Below are 17,546 nucleotides of genomic sequence, written 5' to 3'. Positions count from 1 at the left end.
AATGTGTGCTGGAGGATTCGGAGACTGCAAAGTGTTCTTTCCTTGGGACAGAAACGGAGACTTTTTTTTTTAAGGGGAGGGGATACCAGATCAGTACATATCTCCTCAATTTGTTTGTCTCCAATGATCATGACCAAGCCAAGGTTTCCTGCCTGGTTTTTGAGTTTGAAATCCTTTCTCCCCCTCTCTCTCCTCTGTTTGCGATTCATAATTAAGACCAGCTCGCACGTAGATTGGCGTTTTGGCTATTAACATCCCATCAGAGCCTCTTGGGGAAAGCGACAGCCGATTTTACAACGTGACTGTAAGAATTTCATAGCACATCGTAAAAAATAAATAAATAACACCCCCCCCCCCCCAACCCCCCAAATTTATGGCTGTGGGTTTGTCTCTGGGTGCTGTCCTTCAAGAGAGAAAGGAAGTGTACAGCATGATGAAATGTCCCGGCGCTGACGGTTGAGAAAACAAGGCTGACAGGAATGGTAAATACGTTTTCTTAGGGTAAGTATCCTCTGTGGACTTGCTCTGCGGCTCACGTGGCCTGCCCTCCGCTGATGGTATTCTGCACCATCTTCCAGCATAAACTAGCCTGCCAGCGTTATAGTTGGGAAATATTGCTGGGCTAGTTTTATGGCAATAAATCTCCTTTGTTTATTTAAGGGCAAGTCTTCTGGCAGACAAGGCCTGCGTGGTTGATTTTCTCGGTTGCTCTTCCTATGCATGCGCATGCACACACGCGCTTCCCACTTCTGCAAGCAGTAGTCCAGCCAGAGTGGTTGCTCTGGGGAGCCCAAGCACTGGGGGCTGGACGCAGGGATCAGTAAGGGCCCCTTCCAGCCCCTGACAACTATGAAACTGTAATGCTGGCATCTTCCTGCAGGAACAGGGGGCTCCTAGGTATAGTCCTCAGTGGCACAGATCCCCTGAGTTCTTGCAGATGTGGTTATTGGAAGCTGCTTGCATCCACTTTCTTCCTCTAGCAAGTGCAGTGCTTGTGGCTTTCCGGGATGGGCTCCATCCACCAACGTACTTGGCTTCTTTCCGACTCGAGCATCGGAAACGCAGATTTTGCGAGTTGCACGACGCTGTCCTGCTCCCTCCTTCTCCATTGGCCCCTGTCTCTGTGCCACAGTCTGCCCATTTTATTTGTGCTTTCTAATGTTGGCAAGAGGGGGGTTTTGGTGGCTGATTGTCCAGCAGCCTTGAGGGAGCCGGCTTTATGGGGCAGTCATTTGTAGTTCTGCAACCACTGGAGAGAGTCTTGATAAAATGAGGACAAGCAGTTTGATCTGGGGATCAAAAGCCTGGAAGCAGGACTCCTGGGTCCCATCCCAGAGACTGCGGCTTGGTGACCTTGGTCAAGGCATCAGGCAGGGGGTTGGACTAGATGATCTCTTGAGGTCCCTTCCAGCCTGACTTCTCTGTGATTCAGTGAATTTCCCCTCTGTTCCTCACCCTCCTGTCCTGTCAACCAGGGATGACAGACCTCACAGAGATGGTCAGCAACTGCAACTCGCACTGAGGTCCATGGCTGGAGGTTGCTTTGTGAGCACCGGTTATTTTCAGGAATCAGGACTTGTGGTAGAGGTGATATCTTTTATTAGACCCACTAGATTTTTGCAACAAAAAAAAATTCTTTAATTGCAAGCTTTCGGGCATCAGCACCTTTCTTCACACTTGCCTGAAAGCTTGCAATTAAAGATTTAAAAAAAAATAAAAAATTGTTTTTTGCAAAAGTCTAGTTGGTCCAATGAAATATATCACCTCTATCAGGAGTCCCGATTCCTTTTGCCTCTAGCCCAATACAGCTACAACCTGGATACCTGACACATGGAAGTATTTTCAGGGTCTTTCTGCAGGATGGATGGACAAATGTATTTTTGAGTGACATACAGTTAACTTGTGGGATTCATTGCCGCAGGAGGTGATGGAGGCGGAGAGCAGAGCTAGGTTCAAAACGGGGCAGGATAAATTCACGGATGATGGATCTGTTAATGGGATTGAGGAGAACAGTTGGAGATGTTTCCATCTCAAACCCAATAAATTGTGGGTGCCAGGGTGGGTATTAATAGGGGATAAATTACTCGAGAGATATCCGGGTCGATGCTCTCCCTGTATAGCATCCACTTCTTCCCCTGTCAGATGCAAGCTACTGGCCTAGGTGGACCATGGGTCTGACCCAGTACGGCACCGCTAACAATCAGATGACAGAAAAAACTGGCCTCACCCGCACGCATCTAAGATGGGTCATCATGCCGCCATTTGTGGGGGGTGGACCCCTGCAGCGGAATATTTCTTGGTCTCTGTTCCTTTAAAGCCGTATTAGCCCGCGTCACAGGTGACTAATTGCCGAGTCAGTAGTGACTGCTGTGCGTCCCTCTGATGTATGGGTGTTATATTAAGGGTGGAAAGGTGCTAAATGAGCCCTCTTTATTTTACATAAATTAGCTCAAAAGTCATGAATCACTGCCACCGCCGCTTGCCCCTCTGCGGAAGTTTGTTTACCCAAGTTTAAACGGAAAGAAAAACCAGACTCGGCTCCCAGCACCTCTTGGGGGTTTCTGCTGCGGGGAAGGATCCGATTCACCGCCGCTTTCCCCGGCACTACTGGCAGCCCTGCATGGGCCAGCACGGTGCTCTCCAGCATGCACGGCCTTCTCCCTCTCTCTCTGCTCCTCGCTGGACCTGCCCCAAGATGCAGAAGGAGACGGGTTAGCTGATGTTCCTCAGCCTGGCCTCGGGTGAAGGTCTTCGGGGTGAGTGATAAGAGTCCCCTGCCCTTCTGCTCCTGGCACTTGGAAATCTGAAGCGCTGAAGCCACCGGCATGTCAAGAAACTTAAAACCCGGTCCCCGCCGCTGATGCGCTCCTGGCCCCACGGCCAACCTGCCCTCACTCGCAGCCCACGGGCTTTGCACCGACCCAACTGTCCCCTTGCAATTGTGTGCGTCCATCTCGTGGAGCGGCAAATTCCTGAGCGCCCCAGAGACGCCTCGACCACGTTCCTCCCCGAGGAAGGACCATTTGTTTCTGTGCATTCAAAACCTTGTCGTTCTCTAATTCCCTCCCACCCCGCATTGTAACCCCGGCGCGCGAGTTGTAATGCCTTTTTAATAGGCATCCTGAGCAGCCCTAGCGCGGCCTCCGTGTCCGTGCCTCCTGCCATATGCGGCCGCCGGCAGCAGGAATGTCCAGCTGGGCAGCCCAGCACCCATTAGGCTTGGGAACAGGGTAACTGGATCCCACTGGCTTCCAGCGAAGAGGCCTGTTAGAAGATCTTCATTCCTCGGGATTCCCAGAACTCAGGAATCCCAGCCAGCAGGCAGGACCCGCAGCACAGCAGCGCCCCAGTCCCATTGCTGAGGGGGAAAAACCCCTCTTGGATGGGGAGGGTTAATGTGTAAAATGAGGTCAGGAGGGCTTTGGAGCGCTGCATTATGGCAACGCTGCTGTGACAGCACGCTTGGAGAGCTGGGAGCAACCTTGCAGCTAAGGCGGGGCACCTGCAAACGTATCTGGGATTCGCCTTGCACGTGTCTGTGGCGGCTCTGGGGCCAGGGTGGCCTGTGTCCAACGGGGCTCTGGTCTTCTGGCCTTGCACCGGGGGAGGGAAGGGATCGCCCCTGCCCGTTCTGTCCACACACATTCAGGGAAGCTCGGGGGTCCGGGGCAGGTGGCAGAGCTAGTGCTGATACGTCCCGTCTTTGCATTGAAGATGTCTGGTCTGGAACGGTCCCATCGTCTTGCTGTCGCGGTCACGTAGCCAGGGCAGAGCGAAGAAGGGATTCCCCGTAGGAGTCTCGGGTAACACGAGGCATTTCGGCCGTCCTGCTCCCCAGGCAGGGAAGATGTCCATTGCCCCGTGCCGTCCGGAGCCCTCTGAACACTTCCTGGGCGCACCAGCTGCCTGCCAGACCTTTGGTGTCCTTATGGGAATATTCTCTGCGGTGAAAGCAGGCGCGTTCCCCTACTAGACATTAACCCCACTGCTGTTTTTGGACCCGCACATCCTCTCAAACTTCCTATTTCCTACCCGAGCCTTGGTTGCCACTTCTTTGTGTGGCCCCTGGGGCCCAGATGCCCTCATGTCCCAGGACCAATTCAGACGTTTGAGAGGCACCCAAACACCTTACAGCTATGCGTTGTGAGATGAATCCTTTGGCAATGTGGGCTACTGGAAGCAAATATGTCCAGGCTTTGCACGAAAGTTTCTGCAAACAGTCACTGTGCACTTTAGACAGCACAAGAGGCGAACGGATCAAGGCAAAATAAGAAGTGCCTGTGTGCCGGTTATTCATCACTCTGGTATTGGGATTTGATTGCTGGTGCCTTTCCTTGAGTTCACTTCTCTAGTACCCACTGCCTTTCCAGGATCGGTTTGATGAGAGGGAGAGCGTCTCTAACAAGATCCGATCCTTGTATAAAGTTCCCGTTCCCTTTGTCAGGTGGTCCCTGATCACCCTTCCTTTTCAGATAGTTAGTCGCCAAGCTGTCATGCTGTCTAAGAGGTGGTATTTTGGGGTTGTAACCAGCTCGCTGGCCAGGAGATGCTTCCGTTTGAACAGAGGAGCATCCTGGTTTGTTAGCTCTTTGTGCCCCTCCTTGGCAACTTGGTCCAAGATGCTGACGGGGTATTTTCAGCTGCGGAGAAAGGGAGGCCGAGATTCGCTCTGCAGCAGCGAGCAGCTCCAGGCATGAGAGCATTGCTTCTTCAGTCCTTTTCCAAACAGTCCCGGGAGTTACGGAGCGGAAGAGCCAAACACACACGTGCCGGGGAACTTTTAACCCCCTGCAAAACACGAGAGGCCATGCCCAGCCCCTGTCCTGGGGGAGCTGGAGAGCTGGCCCAGCCTTCTGCCTGGAGTATTTTTTTCGCCCTTCCTGTCCCTGATCTCTCCCCTTTCTTCCAGCTCGACAGCTGTGGTCTCTCGCATCTGGTTCACTCGCAAGGGGTGCTGGCGCTGGCCCAGAAAGAGGCCGCATTTGCTTGCTTTTGCAACAGAGCATGGAAACAGGCTCTTGCAGGGGTGACTGCAATGGAGAGGACTTCATCCTGCAATGCAGTGACCCTGGAAAGGGTTGTTTTGAAGGAATCCATGTGTTTAGCTTGCACAAGCAAAATCCCCAGACCTGCCTGGGGTCAGGAGTGGTGGCAGTGACATGGGGCTTGGATAGAGCAGCTGTTTCTCCCGTCTCTACCCCTTTACCTGGGATTCATGTCGACGCCACGGTCTGGGGCTCAGGTTGCCCTGCCCTGAACCACCTGGACCACCCGAGAGACCTGCGCGTGGAGAGCTAGCGCCTTGCTTGTGGGTGCATCCATCCCTGCTACAGCAAAGCTCTTGGAGAGCTCCAAATAAAGCTCATTCCTGCCTCTCAAGAAGATGCAGGGACCGTCTCCTCTTCCTTTCATCCCAAAACCATCTCTTCTCTTGCTGGTGACACTGGCCTTCCCTTTATGTGCGCTGGCTCTTGTAGCGCTATCGTTGCCCTGTGCTGGGGGAACCTGCTCACCCCGGTGCACCAGGGAGCAGGGCAGCTGGGTCCTTCCCCTGCAGGGAAGCACAAATCCCAGGAGAGGGGCAAGATGGTTGAGCGACCCCTGGCACTTGGGCTCATTGAGGTCTTACCCTGCGGGGAACTAGGAGCAAGGCTTTGAGCGAGTGCGTTGCAAGGGAGGCAGGTCCACGAGTGCAATGCCCGATCGACTCCTGCGTCCTGGGAATGCAGGCGTGGGAGGCTGGGTGCATGCTGGTGGGTCAGTGCTTGCAGGTCCATGGGCGTTTGAGCTGGTTCATTAGCCTTGGCTTGGGCTTAGGGCCTAGGATGAAAAGTCTTGAAAGAGACTTGAAAGAGAGAGTTGGCTCTTTGGGGAGAGAGGGGAAGGGCCAGGCCTCCAGGGAGGAGAAAACATGCTTAAATCTTTGCTTGCTCAGGGAGAGGCCCTGCTCCCCACCCAAGGGCTGCACCATATACCAGGAAGCAGGGGGCCACAAGGGAGCACGGCAGAAGAGGAGGCAGTGGGGGAATGATGGGAGGAAGCAGAAAACCCCAGAACAGCTCAGTTCTGCTTTGTGAAGGGAAGGAATCAACTGCCGACGGCTGCCGGAGCAGCACCCAGCTGTGGGCCTGCCAAGTGGTGCCAGCCCAGGGCTAGCAGGTGCCGCCATCTGCACGGGGGCTCTCGGGAAGCCCCCTCCATCCTCTGCCGGCCGCGCCGTCGCATCCCACGGCAGCTGAGAACTGACAGCAGTCACTTTTGGGAAGCTGGAGGATTTATGCGCTAGCTGAGGGTGCCGTTAAGTCGCCTGCACATGGTTGGTCCTTGTTGAAATGTGAATAGATAACTGGCCGTGTCGTTGCAGCCTCACACGCAGCAAAGCTGCATGCCAGCAGCAGGCGGGTTCAATGGAGGTGGCGCCTTGCAGGGTGGGCCCTTGTGTGAAAGCGGGGGTCAAGCAGCCTGTGCAGTGGAGGCATGGCGAGGGAGGGGATCAGTTTGCAGAGGAAGGAATGGGGAAAGCAGCAACCACCATTCACGTGGTAGTTTCCCAGCAAACCGTGTCCTTTAAAGCAGGGAGTTTGTCCTCTGGTGAGTCCAAGAAGGGCTTTGAATGCTCTGAAACAGCACTCCTTGTCCTGTTCAAGGCATGCCTTTAAAGCTCCCGGAGACCCTCAAGCTAAAGGTGCTAATAGCCAGACAAAGCACAAGTGCAAGCTAGGTCGTCTCCTTCCTGCGCCGGCGTTTGATTAGGTGAAGACGTTCACTGTGGTGTCGGCGACTGAAGCCCCTGTGGGCTCTCAGCGGACACGTGATCTGTCCCCGCACGCAGTCACTGGGCAAGAAGCTGCCTTTCTCATCCTAGGCAGACAAGGGTCTTTGGGTAGATATGGTATCTTTTTATTAGACCACCTAATAGTTGGAAAAATTGTTCTTTGCAAGCTTTCGGGCACAAACACCCTTCTTCAGGCACAGGAAGAGTCTGCTGGTGCTTTGTGTTCTCCCTGTGCCTGAAGAAGGGTGTTTGTGCCTGAAAGCTTGCAAAGAACAGTTTTTCCAGCTATTTAGAGAGTCTAATAAAAAGATATCACATCTACCCAAAGAACCTTGTCTGCCCATGTCCTTAGACCAACACAGCTACAAACAACACCCTTTTCTCATCCTGTGCACTCAGTTACCCTGGACCTGGGAAACTGGCTGTGGCTTCCTTCGCTTTTTGAAGTCCACAAATGTTGTGCGCTCTTGCCCTGTTGTCAGATGTATTTGCTCCATTAGGAAAATGCAGCTGGTTAAGGCAGCCTCCTGGAGTGCGTCTCAGACCCATCATGGGCGGATGTACTGAGCCCGTACACAGGTAACATGTTTTCGCAGAACCGTAACCCCCGTGACAGTGCATCGTTCCAGGTCCCTTTTGCTAAACATCCCGTCCCCTATGCTGAGCTGCCCAGAAGAGGGATTTGAGAGGCAGCAGCAGTATCTTCCAGCCCAGTTAAAGCACACCCAGGAGCAGACATGTCTCAGGGGTGCGGTGCTTGCCCTAGCTTGGCTTTCCCATGAAAGCATTTGCCATGAGGAGTGTGTGGAGCAGGGGGCTTTCAGCAGGGAGCATTTTCAGTAAGCAACCCCTGTGTGATCCTTTCCGATGCAGGGAGGTCTATAGGGGAGGTCAATCTAATACAGAAGTTCCCCGATTTTTTTTCTTATTGCATACCCCCTTCCATATTTACCAGTTGCTCGTGTTCCCCTGCCAGCATATTTTAGCCCCTTCAATGCCAGTCATCATTATAATGAAAATTAAATCTTCTATTAGAAGAAACTATGAAACTATTATACAGTTTCTCCTGCGTGTGCCCCAGATACCTTGAGTACCCCCAGGGGTATGCATACCGCAGTTCGGGAACCCCTGACCGATTGCATTTCTGCAGCTGTTTCCTAACCATTGCTAAAGATTGCTTCCCAGTAATTCCCAGGCCCAGTCTCCGATCTGCCAGAGTCGTTTTGTATCAGCAGTGCAGCCATGTACCGAAGTAGGTCTTGGTCAGGGACGACAACTCGATGCCCGGGCTTTATTTTAGAAGCACAAGGAGATTTTCAGGCAGTTCTCACCCTTGGTGCTTGTTGCTTTCTGGGTTTCACTGGAGTCGTACAATGAAACTAGACGGGTTGGCTCCTGTTAGTCATGTCCCAGGGGTTCTTCTGGGCCCCGGCAGAGATCAGGGCCTTACTGCGGCTGGCACAGAGACACCTATTTGAGCCGGTCCCTGTCACCAGCAGAAGATGGCCTGAATAGACAACAGAGAAGGGGAAAGGGCTCAGAGAGAAGTGGTATGCCTAGCAGAGGTGGGGATGAAGCCGGGCCTTCTTGCCTGCCGGTATGGTGTTCAGACCCGCAAACCACTGGCTAGAGATGTTGACACTGGGTGTGCGTAGATGAACCAGTCACACTGGATGCCCACTATACTGGTTCAGTACGAGTCTTGCTGAACCAGTACAGCTGTTCTGCCTGTCCGCTCCTAGCCCGGTGAAGGTGGAAATCAAGCACTGCAACTCTAAACCAGTTTCATTCCGGTTTAGAGTTATAGAGGTCGAACTCTATTTATACCAGTATGGACAAGACAGACGTGCTGTTTAAGGACATAGGCAGTGTACGTTTCTGAATAGTGGCCCTCCCACCCACCCATCCCTGCTTTTCAACCCTGTATGGTTAGCGCCTGTCCTCACCCATTGCTGCTTCTCTTGCTTTCAGAAAAGATTTCTGAAAACAAATGTTAGTTGCTGTTGGATAAAACCTTGTGATGTCTCGGCAGGAAATTTTTAGTCTCCCAGAATCGGAGAAAATGAGGGTGTGAAGGCACCTCAGGAGGTCACATCTAGTGCAGCCCCCTGCTCCAAGCAGGACCAGCCCCAACTACATCATCCCAGTCAAGGCTTTTGTCTACCGAGGTTTTCAAAACCTCCAAGGATGGAGACTCCTGTCCTGCCTTTCTCCTCCGGTGAGAAGCGGTGCGGGGAGAGCTTTGCCGTGGCTGGCGTGGGAGGATTTGGGGAGCTGCAGCTCGTGAAGGCAGAGGGATTCGAAGGCGGGGAGGACGGGGGACCCAGCACACCTTGAGCCGGGAGGGGATTCCTGTCCAGGAACAACACGAAGGTTGCAGAGGGAGAAGGGGGGGGGGTGTCGCGTGGGAGCTCTGCACGGCCCCAGGGGGTCCGAGATGTTTAAATCGGATGTGGCGAGCGATGGGCTTTGAGGTGTTGGGAGCAAACTCCCCTCTCCCCCACCCACCCCTGCTTCGGCTCAGTGGGACCGGGTTAGTCACGCTGGCTCAGCGGCAGCTGCTGCCCCGCTGAAGACCTCTCATTTGTTGTGGGAGGCACCAGATGGCACGTGCCCAAGGGCAGGGACCCTCCAGCGGTTCGCAGCAAAGTGGCACCGGGCGCACACTTAACGTGTGCAGCCCCGAATCATAGCATAGCACGTGGAGCTTGTATCAAGAGCGGCCTGTGGAAGCGCCTCCAAGGGGCCTTTGCAAACATCCGGCTGATTCGGCTGCCCCGCTCCCTGCATGGTGCAGCGCTGTTCCCATTATAGAGCTGAGACAGCCGAGGCTCCAAGAAGCAATAGTCGCATGTGAAATGACGTGGGGAAGCACAAAGTCTGTGGTAGGGCTGGGAATAGAGCCCCGCACTCCTGCCGCTGCTTTTACCCACCGCTGTTCTCAGTGGTGGCAGGGGACACGACAAGGAGCAATGGGCTCAAGGCTTCCTCTGCCACGGGGATGAATAGCTGTGGGCTTCGCCGAGTCCTCCTGCCCAGTGCCTCGCTGTCTGGGGTGAGGCCGGTTGTTTAAGTGCATATTGCACGAGGGAGGCAACTCCTGCCCCATCCTGCATTGGGCTGGGATTCGGTGGGCAGCCAGTGCTGGGAACAGCTCGGGAGCCAGGCCAGTGCAGGGGCTGCCCGGGGTGGGCAGCGCGGCAGCAACGCCTCTGCAACACAGTTCAGCATGCATGGACATCAAGGTGAATTTGATTGAAATCAAATCGATTTTTGATTTAAATCACTGGTCATGAAGCCTCGATTTAATTTTTTTTTCCCTCCAAAAAGTGCGTCTTGTTATTCGATATCCTTTATTCATTTAACTTCCTGAAACTTAGCACTTTTATAGAGAGGTGAGGGCTTGGCTCTGTGCACACAAACTTGCGGGGAGACCAGAGGGCTCCTGGGTGGGTCACCAGGTCTGTTCTCTCTCAACTCCACTCGCTGCCGGTAACAAGGATGGCGTCTCTGGGGACACGTCTGCAGTTTGAGACCAGAAACTAAGCCTCACAGAGATGCTTCTTGAGCACTGCGTCCCACTGGGTAGAGCTGTTTTCTTTAATCTTTACTAATCTGTAGAGGAGCCTCTGGGAACCCCCTAAGATTGGGCCCCCCTAAGATATAGTCCATGGCCTGCTGTGACCTATTCATAAAACTTTTCTAAAAAGGTTATATGAGTATATTGTCTCAAATGGTATAGAGTTAGAAGTTATAATCCCTCTTCCATGCTGATATCTTTGAGCTTTAACATATCGTAAATTAAAATGATCTTGATATAGGTTTATTTTTTTAAAAAAGCATCTTAAAAAACGTAAAAAAATACAGTTGAATGAAAAAACCTGATTTCAATGTAAAACATTCAATTTTTTTTTCTTTTTAAATGGTTGATTTTTATCCACCCTGGCCAGCATCCTGCTCTGTTAGCTCCGGACATCCTGAGACCTGGCCTGTCTCCTGCTCTTGCTGTATTAAAGGGGAGTAACGGGGCTCTGCTCTGCCTAGTCCTGCGGCCTTATCTGATCCACACACTGCCTTTGCTCAGTGCTCACCTCCCGCTTTCTTCTCCTCTTTCCAGGGCGGCCACTACAGATCAAGCCCAGGCTGTGACGCCAGCTCTGCCCGGCCCTCCTTGTGCATCGGTCCGGTCCAGCCAGCCACACAGGAGCCGAACGCCTCAGGAAATGCAGCGCCCGGGCTCAGCCCGGCCCCTACCTCAGGACACGGAGCCAAGCCTCGGAGAGATGGGAGGACGCCGCGCTCTGCTTTGTGTTCAGATTTGAGACACGGGTTTGCTAGAGAGCTTGGGATCGGGGGGGAGGAAACGTCCCAGGTCTCCACCACCCCGTTGCTCAGGGAGGCATCCCTGTACGCGTTTTAATGTTTTGAATAAAGGGTGTTTTAATCCGGGTTATTTAAAGGCGCTCCCGTCCCAAGCCCCTGTTCATCTGCAAGTCCCACTTGTATTAGCAAGGTGGCCGCCTCCTTGTAGATCTGCTGTGGTCAGAATAGGCCCCGGGGTGGGGGGGACCTCGATTCTTGATGCTGCATCGGGAGCTTTGCGGTCGTGGTAACTGTTCGGGGAGCTCCGAGGTAAGAACGGGGGCACAGGGAACCCCCAGCCCTTGGGGTCTCTTCAGGTGGGGTTCAGGCGCTGCCTCTTCAGGGACAGGAGACAGCATTTCCCAGCTGTGAGCACAGGCTGTTAGTGCTGCGTCTTGCTTCCAGACAGGGCCTCGAGCCATCCTTGTGCCTGTTCCCTCTCGCGAAGGAGTTTCGCAGGGCGGTTATGTCCCCTGCGTGTCCCCAGCTTCCTTCCAAGAGGAAAGGAGGTGGCTAAGACAGCAGGAGGAGGGCGAGGTCTCGCTCGCTGGTATAACGCTTTCCATGCTGCTGTCAGCGAACACTGCCATGTTTTTTAGCTGCTTGACTTCCAGCCTGTGTTTGATTCAAGTACAAGGGGAAGCAAATCGGATAAGTGTTCCAGGGAAAAGAAGATGCTCATAAAAGCACAAGGCTGACAGCGAGGAACGGGAGACAAGCCAAGGGCTCTTGTTAACACTTGTTCCCCCTCTTCCCCGTTGCGGTAACAGCAGGGAGCAGGGTGACAGGTACGCGTCGCGCAGGTTCCTCCCTGAGGTGTCGTGCCCCTCTCGACTCCGCGCTGGATTCCAGCTCGTTCACGTCAGACCCGTGGAAACATCACGTCTGACGTGTCGCGGGCTTGGAAGCCGGCGTTCGCTAACGACCTGACAGCCGCGCGGTGACGACTCAGCGCGTCGCAGGCGCCGTCAGCTCTGTTCTCGGATTCGCACACCAGAAACCCACCTGAACACATCCCCCTCCGCCCCGAGCCGGAGCGTGCCGCGCTCAGCGCTCCCTTTGTTTCCTGGTTTGCAGCTGGGGTGTTTGTCAGGGGCCCGATGCCAGGGAAGTGGAGCCAGGTGCTGGGCTGACACGTAACACAAGCGCGCGGAGCTGCGGAGGTCAAATCAGAGCTGAGCTCAAACCCGGGGGTAGCCCTGCCGGTGCCAGCACCTCAGCCCTGAGGCCACGTTTCACCTGCACCTGGCTCCAAGCCCTGCCCGTTTTATGCAGCCGCACCAGCCCCTGCGCCTTCGAGGCATTCAGAATTGAGGCCCGTGCCTGCAAGGTTTTGTTGAAAACAGACCCATCGGCTGGAGCGTTTTTGGCTCTTAACATGTGTGCCGTTACCATGTGCTCTTAACGTGTGTGCAGGCTAAATGCTATATTGCTACTTGCCCTCTGGGTTTCTAATCCCATGTCTACCAGCAGCCCCCACGCGCCCACCTGCTTCCCCAGCCTAGGCCAGTTTTCCTTCTCGCCCCGCGGAGATGGGACTCCTGGTTGTATTCGTATCTCCCCCCGATGCCTTTGTCTCCCACGCCATCTTCGTCCTCAGCAGCGCCCTAGCTGGGGTGCTAATTACACCCTGGGGCGGCAGCTCTCAGGCCCTTTGCATATCAAGCTGGCTGCCACGGCATTTTTTTGCGGCGAGCAGTGAAATTTCCACCCCCTCTGCGAATCTGCCTGGCTCATCTCCTCCCTTCGCCACAGAGCAAAAAGCTAATAAAAGATTGATTGTAACTATAATTGCAATCTGCCGATGTCGGCATTTCCTCCCCAGCTCCTCGCTGCTCTGAGGGATAGAGCAAGCATTAGGGGTGTCGTTAGTAAACACCCATTTGATTGGGCCGTTTTTATTTTCCCCACACTGCTTCTCTGTCTCCATGATTTAGCAGCCTGTCGGCGAGCGGAGGAGAGCTGGCCGGGCGGCGGACGGAGAGCGCTGGAAGTAGGGAGCCAGGGGGCGATTGCTTTGGGGCCAGGCGACTCCCTTTGGGGATGGGGCTGCTTTTTCTCGTTCAAGGATTGCTGCAGAAATTCCTGTTAGGTGTGGGGCGGGAGGGTGGGAAGGCGCCAGGAGCTAGCGAAGGGGTTGCGCTGACATGACACGCTATGCAGGACCCCAGTGAGAAGGCACTTTGTGGGAACCGCAAGGCTTTGAGATGGAAAGCCCGGGCAGGCGGCCAGGAGGTGGCTTCTAAGACGAGCAGGGGATGTCCATGTGGGACATCGGGCAGACTTCCCAGAACAAGGTCAGAGAAAATAGGATCCTAGAAAAGTCCGGCTGGAAGGGGCCTCACCAGGTCCTCTAGCCCAGCCCCGTGCTCACGGCAGGATCATCCCTGACTAAACCATCGGTGACACGAAACACCTGACGATCTGGCCCTCGGTTGCATCTGCAGGACTAAATACAAGTGCGTGGACTGGTTTGGACCTCATCCATGCTAAGGAGAGAGGCAGGCAGGAGTAAACCTCGGTCAGGTCAGGAGATGGAAAGGTTGTCCAGACAAATTCATCCGTTGACTGGCTCCAGATGTGGAGAGCGAGGAGGAGGGCACGGTGCAAAGGAAAAGCACGGTCCAGGTCAGTGTGCTGCTGAGAGATCCCTCCCAGGGTGTTAAGCCTTGTGTCTCCAGTCCCTGCTGTGTCTAGCGGCAATGTCCCCCGTGTCCTAGCAAGTGCCGTTCTCCACCGCTGCCCGGCGTGGCGTGTGTGCGCCATTCGGGTCTGTGGTTATCCGTGTCCATTTCTGATCTGAGGGAGCTGAGCAGCTGCTTTCAAGGTGTGGGGGTTAAAGTTTTTTTGCTGCCCCCTCGCCCATCACCGTGACAGGCCAAACCTCGCATTGTCTGTCCCGATCGATCGGGGGACCGACTCACCCCTGTCTTTTAGCTCGGTAGACTGTCCCCCATGGCAGCGTTACTCCGACACACCTTGCTACAACCGTGTTGCACCGGGAGGCGACTCTCCGGTGCTGGCTCACGGGTGGTGGTAGCCCGGCAGGGTCAGGGTCTCCCAGCTCGTCGCGGCATTTGGTTTTCTGAGCAGTTGACCCCCACAGGTTTCCAGGCCAGCACTGCTGCTTTGCCTCTGGTTGCACAGAGATCTCCCTGCCCACCCTTACAGTCTCAAAGGAGGCAAGTCCCACCTGTCACCAGCAACCTTTGGGCCTTGTAAATCTGGTCTGGGATGCAGAGTTGAGGGAATGGCTTGGGATGAGGGTGTGGGGAAGAAAGACAGCCCCCCCCCCAATTGCTTGACTTGCAAAGCATACTGGGCAGAGTCCCTGCTGTCCCGGTACAACCCAGCATACTTACCTGGCAGGGGAAGCAGCGTGACCACGTAGGCGAGCTCCCCAGGGCCATTGTCTCTGATATGTCCTCCATAGGAGGTCTGTATTGAGCAGATTCTTTTTGGTGTTGGGTGGTGGAACCGGAGCGTGCTCCATCCACTCCACGCATTGACCTGGTATTGAAGTGCTTCCAGGACCGGTGCAAAAAAAGCATGCCTCCAGGGGAGCTCAGCGGGGCTGCCTGTGGGCGGAGGTTTGTACACTTGCGCAGAGCTCGCAGTCTGTGTCCACGAGCAGAAGGGGTGTGATCAACCCCAGCGCAGCGTTCGAACTCTGCAGCCCAGCAGCAAAGCGCTCGGGCCTTTCGAGGTCTCTCTCCGCAGCGCGTGTCCTGTCCCTGCGGGCCCCTGTGCTCCCAGGTGCCGCAGCTCCCCCCCGGTTTTGCAGTGACAGGAGAGGGAGCGTCGGCGCGGGTCCCGGGGGACCTCAGCCCGCAGATGCGCTGCCCCCAGGCGCGCAGCCGTGGCAGAGGGGTCCGTGCGGCTCGGTCGCGTGACGCTTCTGCTGCGTTTCACCCCCGTTCTCTTGCTGGAGAGACTGAGCGGCACCGAGGTCACGCGCTCCATCAGGAGCTGGGAATTTTCTCCCCCGATGTATATTTTATGGCTCAGCTGTTCTGTGTCGCAGCCCGTGCACAGCTGCGGTACAGGTTTCCGTGTGAATGGCCCTCGTGTCTTTCGTGCGGTTGTGCCGGAGCATCGTCTTCCCCCACCCCCAGCCCCCATCATGCAGATGCAGGGGGGATTGCGGCCCTGCTGTGTGGTGCTCCCGCATCCACATCGCTTCCGTGCGCGTCCAGGACAGCTCGGTGGCCGCAGAGAGCCAAGCTAATGGGTGGGCTGGCTCCCTGCTGTCTCACCTGTTGCATTTACTCTGCTGCAGGGTAGGGCGGCTCACACATCATTCCCCTTCTTGGACCTGATCCCGTGCAGTCCTGAGCAGCTTCTGATGTTGGCTGGCAGGGAGATTGCCCAGTGAGTCTCTCCCAGGGCATCAAGCCTGCGTTTGCCTTTGCCAGCAGTAGACGTAGGAGCAGGCGAGTCAGGAGCTCACTTCCAGCACCCCGGGGTTATAAGGTCCTTGGATGAGCGGCGAGATGGAGTGCGTGTGTTCACAGCTACCCGTGCATGGTCTTGGTCCGCGCCCAGACCTCCAACGGGCAGATCCAGGTGGAAGTGCCGAGGGCAAGGTCCTGCAGTCGCAATCCCCTGGTTGGCTCCAAGGCCTGCGTCCAGATAAGGCAGGCCAAGGATTTGTGAGCAAGTGCGTGTCCTTGTATGCATCTGGCTGGGTGCTTACCCACGATGGCACGGCTTGTCCAGGGCTGGGGTCCCCGTAAGGGAGGAACTGACTAGTTTAGAGGCTTGGAAAACCTGAACAGCTCAGAGAGCTGATGCTTTTTTCTCGGGACCAGCTGCTGCCCTGGCACTTCTAGGAAATGCATCTCAGCAAGGGGCTTGGGCCTGGTGCGAGAGGCTGCTCACCGGGGGTGTGGGTTACAACCCAGGGGTTATTCCAGGAGGGACTGCCGGCTAGGTTTCACCCGCTGCCTGGTGAATCAGCTGTCGGCTCGTTTAACCAGTTCTGGGGACGTCTAATGCTGCCCTGGAGTGGGGGTCGAAACCCAGAAGCCCCGGCCAGCATCCTGGACACCCGCTTTGCTGGAGGGGTGAGAAAAGGACAGGGAGTTGAGAGTGCATTCAGGGCTAATGCGTTCCCCAGTGCCCTGGCCTAGAGTAGCTACCCCAGGGAGCGATGCCCAAAGGCTGTGCCCACCTGGCGAGACCTGTGCTCCTCTGGCGGTGAAGCTGAAAGAAACGGGCAGCTCGAGCCTTGCGAGCTCCCGTCGCCGGCTGCCCCAGGCCCGTAGTACGGACAAGCTCTTCCCTTCCCTTTGCAAAATGCTTCCTAGTGTTAAGGCGCTCCCCGGATGAGGCTGGCGTGATTCTCGGGGGGAACTTTTTGGGGACACACGTCCGTCCCATGCACGCGGGGAGAGGGTGCGTGTGCACCGTGCACTAGTAAGCACACATCAGCGCTATTGAAGCAAACCCCAGACAACCTCCTCGGGCTGCAGCCGAACCCGCGTCGTTGCTCCCAATTCTGGTGCCTGGTTCGGTATCGGCTGTAGAGGCCATTGCCCCAGCTGAGGATCTGGCCCCTCTTTACTCTGTCTCTTAGGACTTGCCTGCTCAAACACATCATTGCTGCCTTTTTTTAAAGGGAGAGGGACGTTGAGCCAGGATGCTTGACAGGGACGTGCCGTCAGCCGCTGGGAATAGGGACCCTGAGGAGCCCGACTGAGAGCAGCCGTGAGGTGTCAATGCCTCCGAACGGGAAGTATTGTCCCAGTCGCATCATCCCGTGCCCTCGCAAAGGGGGGAATATCCAAAATGTTGGCTGCGTGGGGTGGTTTAGGGTGGCAAGAACAAGCCACGAGAGCAGGGGAGTAGGGGCTTGCTCTCCGGCCACTTGGGTTATTATTACACATTCCTTGGAAAAGCCATGAGACGGAGCGTGGTCTCAGCACTCGTGAAAGCCAGCCGTGTGAGACGTCGAGCTATTTTTAATAAAAGAAGTCCGTCGTTGCTGTCGGTCCTTACTTGTCCTTTGTTACCTGCCGCTTTTTGATATCTAAATAAAGGTAAATAAAGCGTTTGTGCAAAGAGTATTCTGGTGTCGGGGCCTCGTTCTGTCTCCGGCGTCGTATCGCAGGAGGTTTCTCCTTTATGTTGGTGGTTTTTACCCAAGAAAGGGCAATAACAGTGTCAGCCCTTGTTGGAATTTTTTTTTTTCTTTTTCTGAAGACCTTTTCCGTTGTGAACCAGAAACTTGGTTGCAGCTGCTCTATCTGGCTGGATGTTGTTTTCACGGTTTTTTGTTGGCAGACTAAGTGCCAGAAAACAGTGTCCCCCCTCCCCTTTTTTTTACCATCAAAAATTGCAATTTTCATTTTTTTTTTTAATTAGAAAAAAAATCCCATGCCGTTTTTTGACAAAACCAAAATAAATG

The 17,546-nt window shown here is 54.9% G+C and overlaps 1 protein-coding gene across 1 annotated transcript in view; it reads left to right on the top strand.

Annotated features, from left to right (window-relative positions):
- ZC3H3 (zinc finger CCCH-type containing 3) overlaps positions 1–17,238 on the top strand; it is a 296,545-nt gene extending 279,307 nt beyond the window's left edge. The window contains exon 12 of the mRNA XM_090040765.1: positions 10,893–17,238. Within this exon, the coding sequence (XP_089896891.1) occupies positions 10,893–10,924 (32 nt within the window). The 3' untranslated portion in view covers positions 10,925–17,238. The remainder of the gene's footprint in view (positions 1–10,892) is intronic.
- The last annotated feature ends 308 nt before the right edge of the window (positions 17,239–17,546 follow it).

This window comes from Crocodylus siamensis, chromosome 3, assembly GCF_052110815.1.
Source record: "Crocodylus siamensis isolate JL-2025a chromosome 3, ASM5211081v1, whole genome shotgun sequence".
In the NCBI taxonomy this organism is placed as follows: domain Eukaryota; kingdom Metazoa; phylum Chordata; order Crocodylia; family Crocodylidae; genus Crocodylus; species Crocodylus siamensis.
This window is presented reverse-complemented; position numbering and strand designations above follow the sequence as displayed.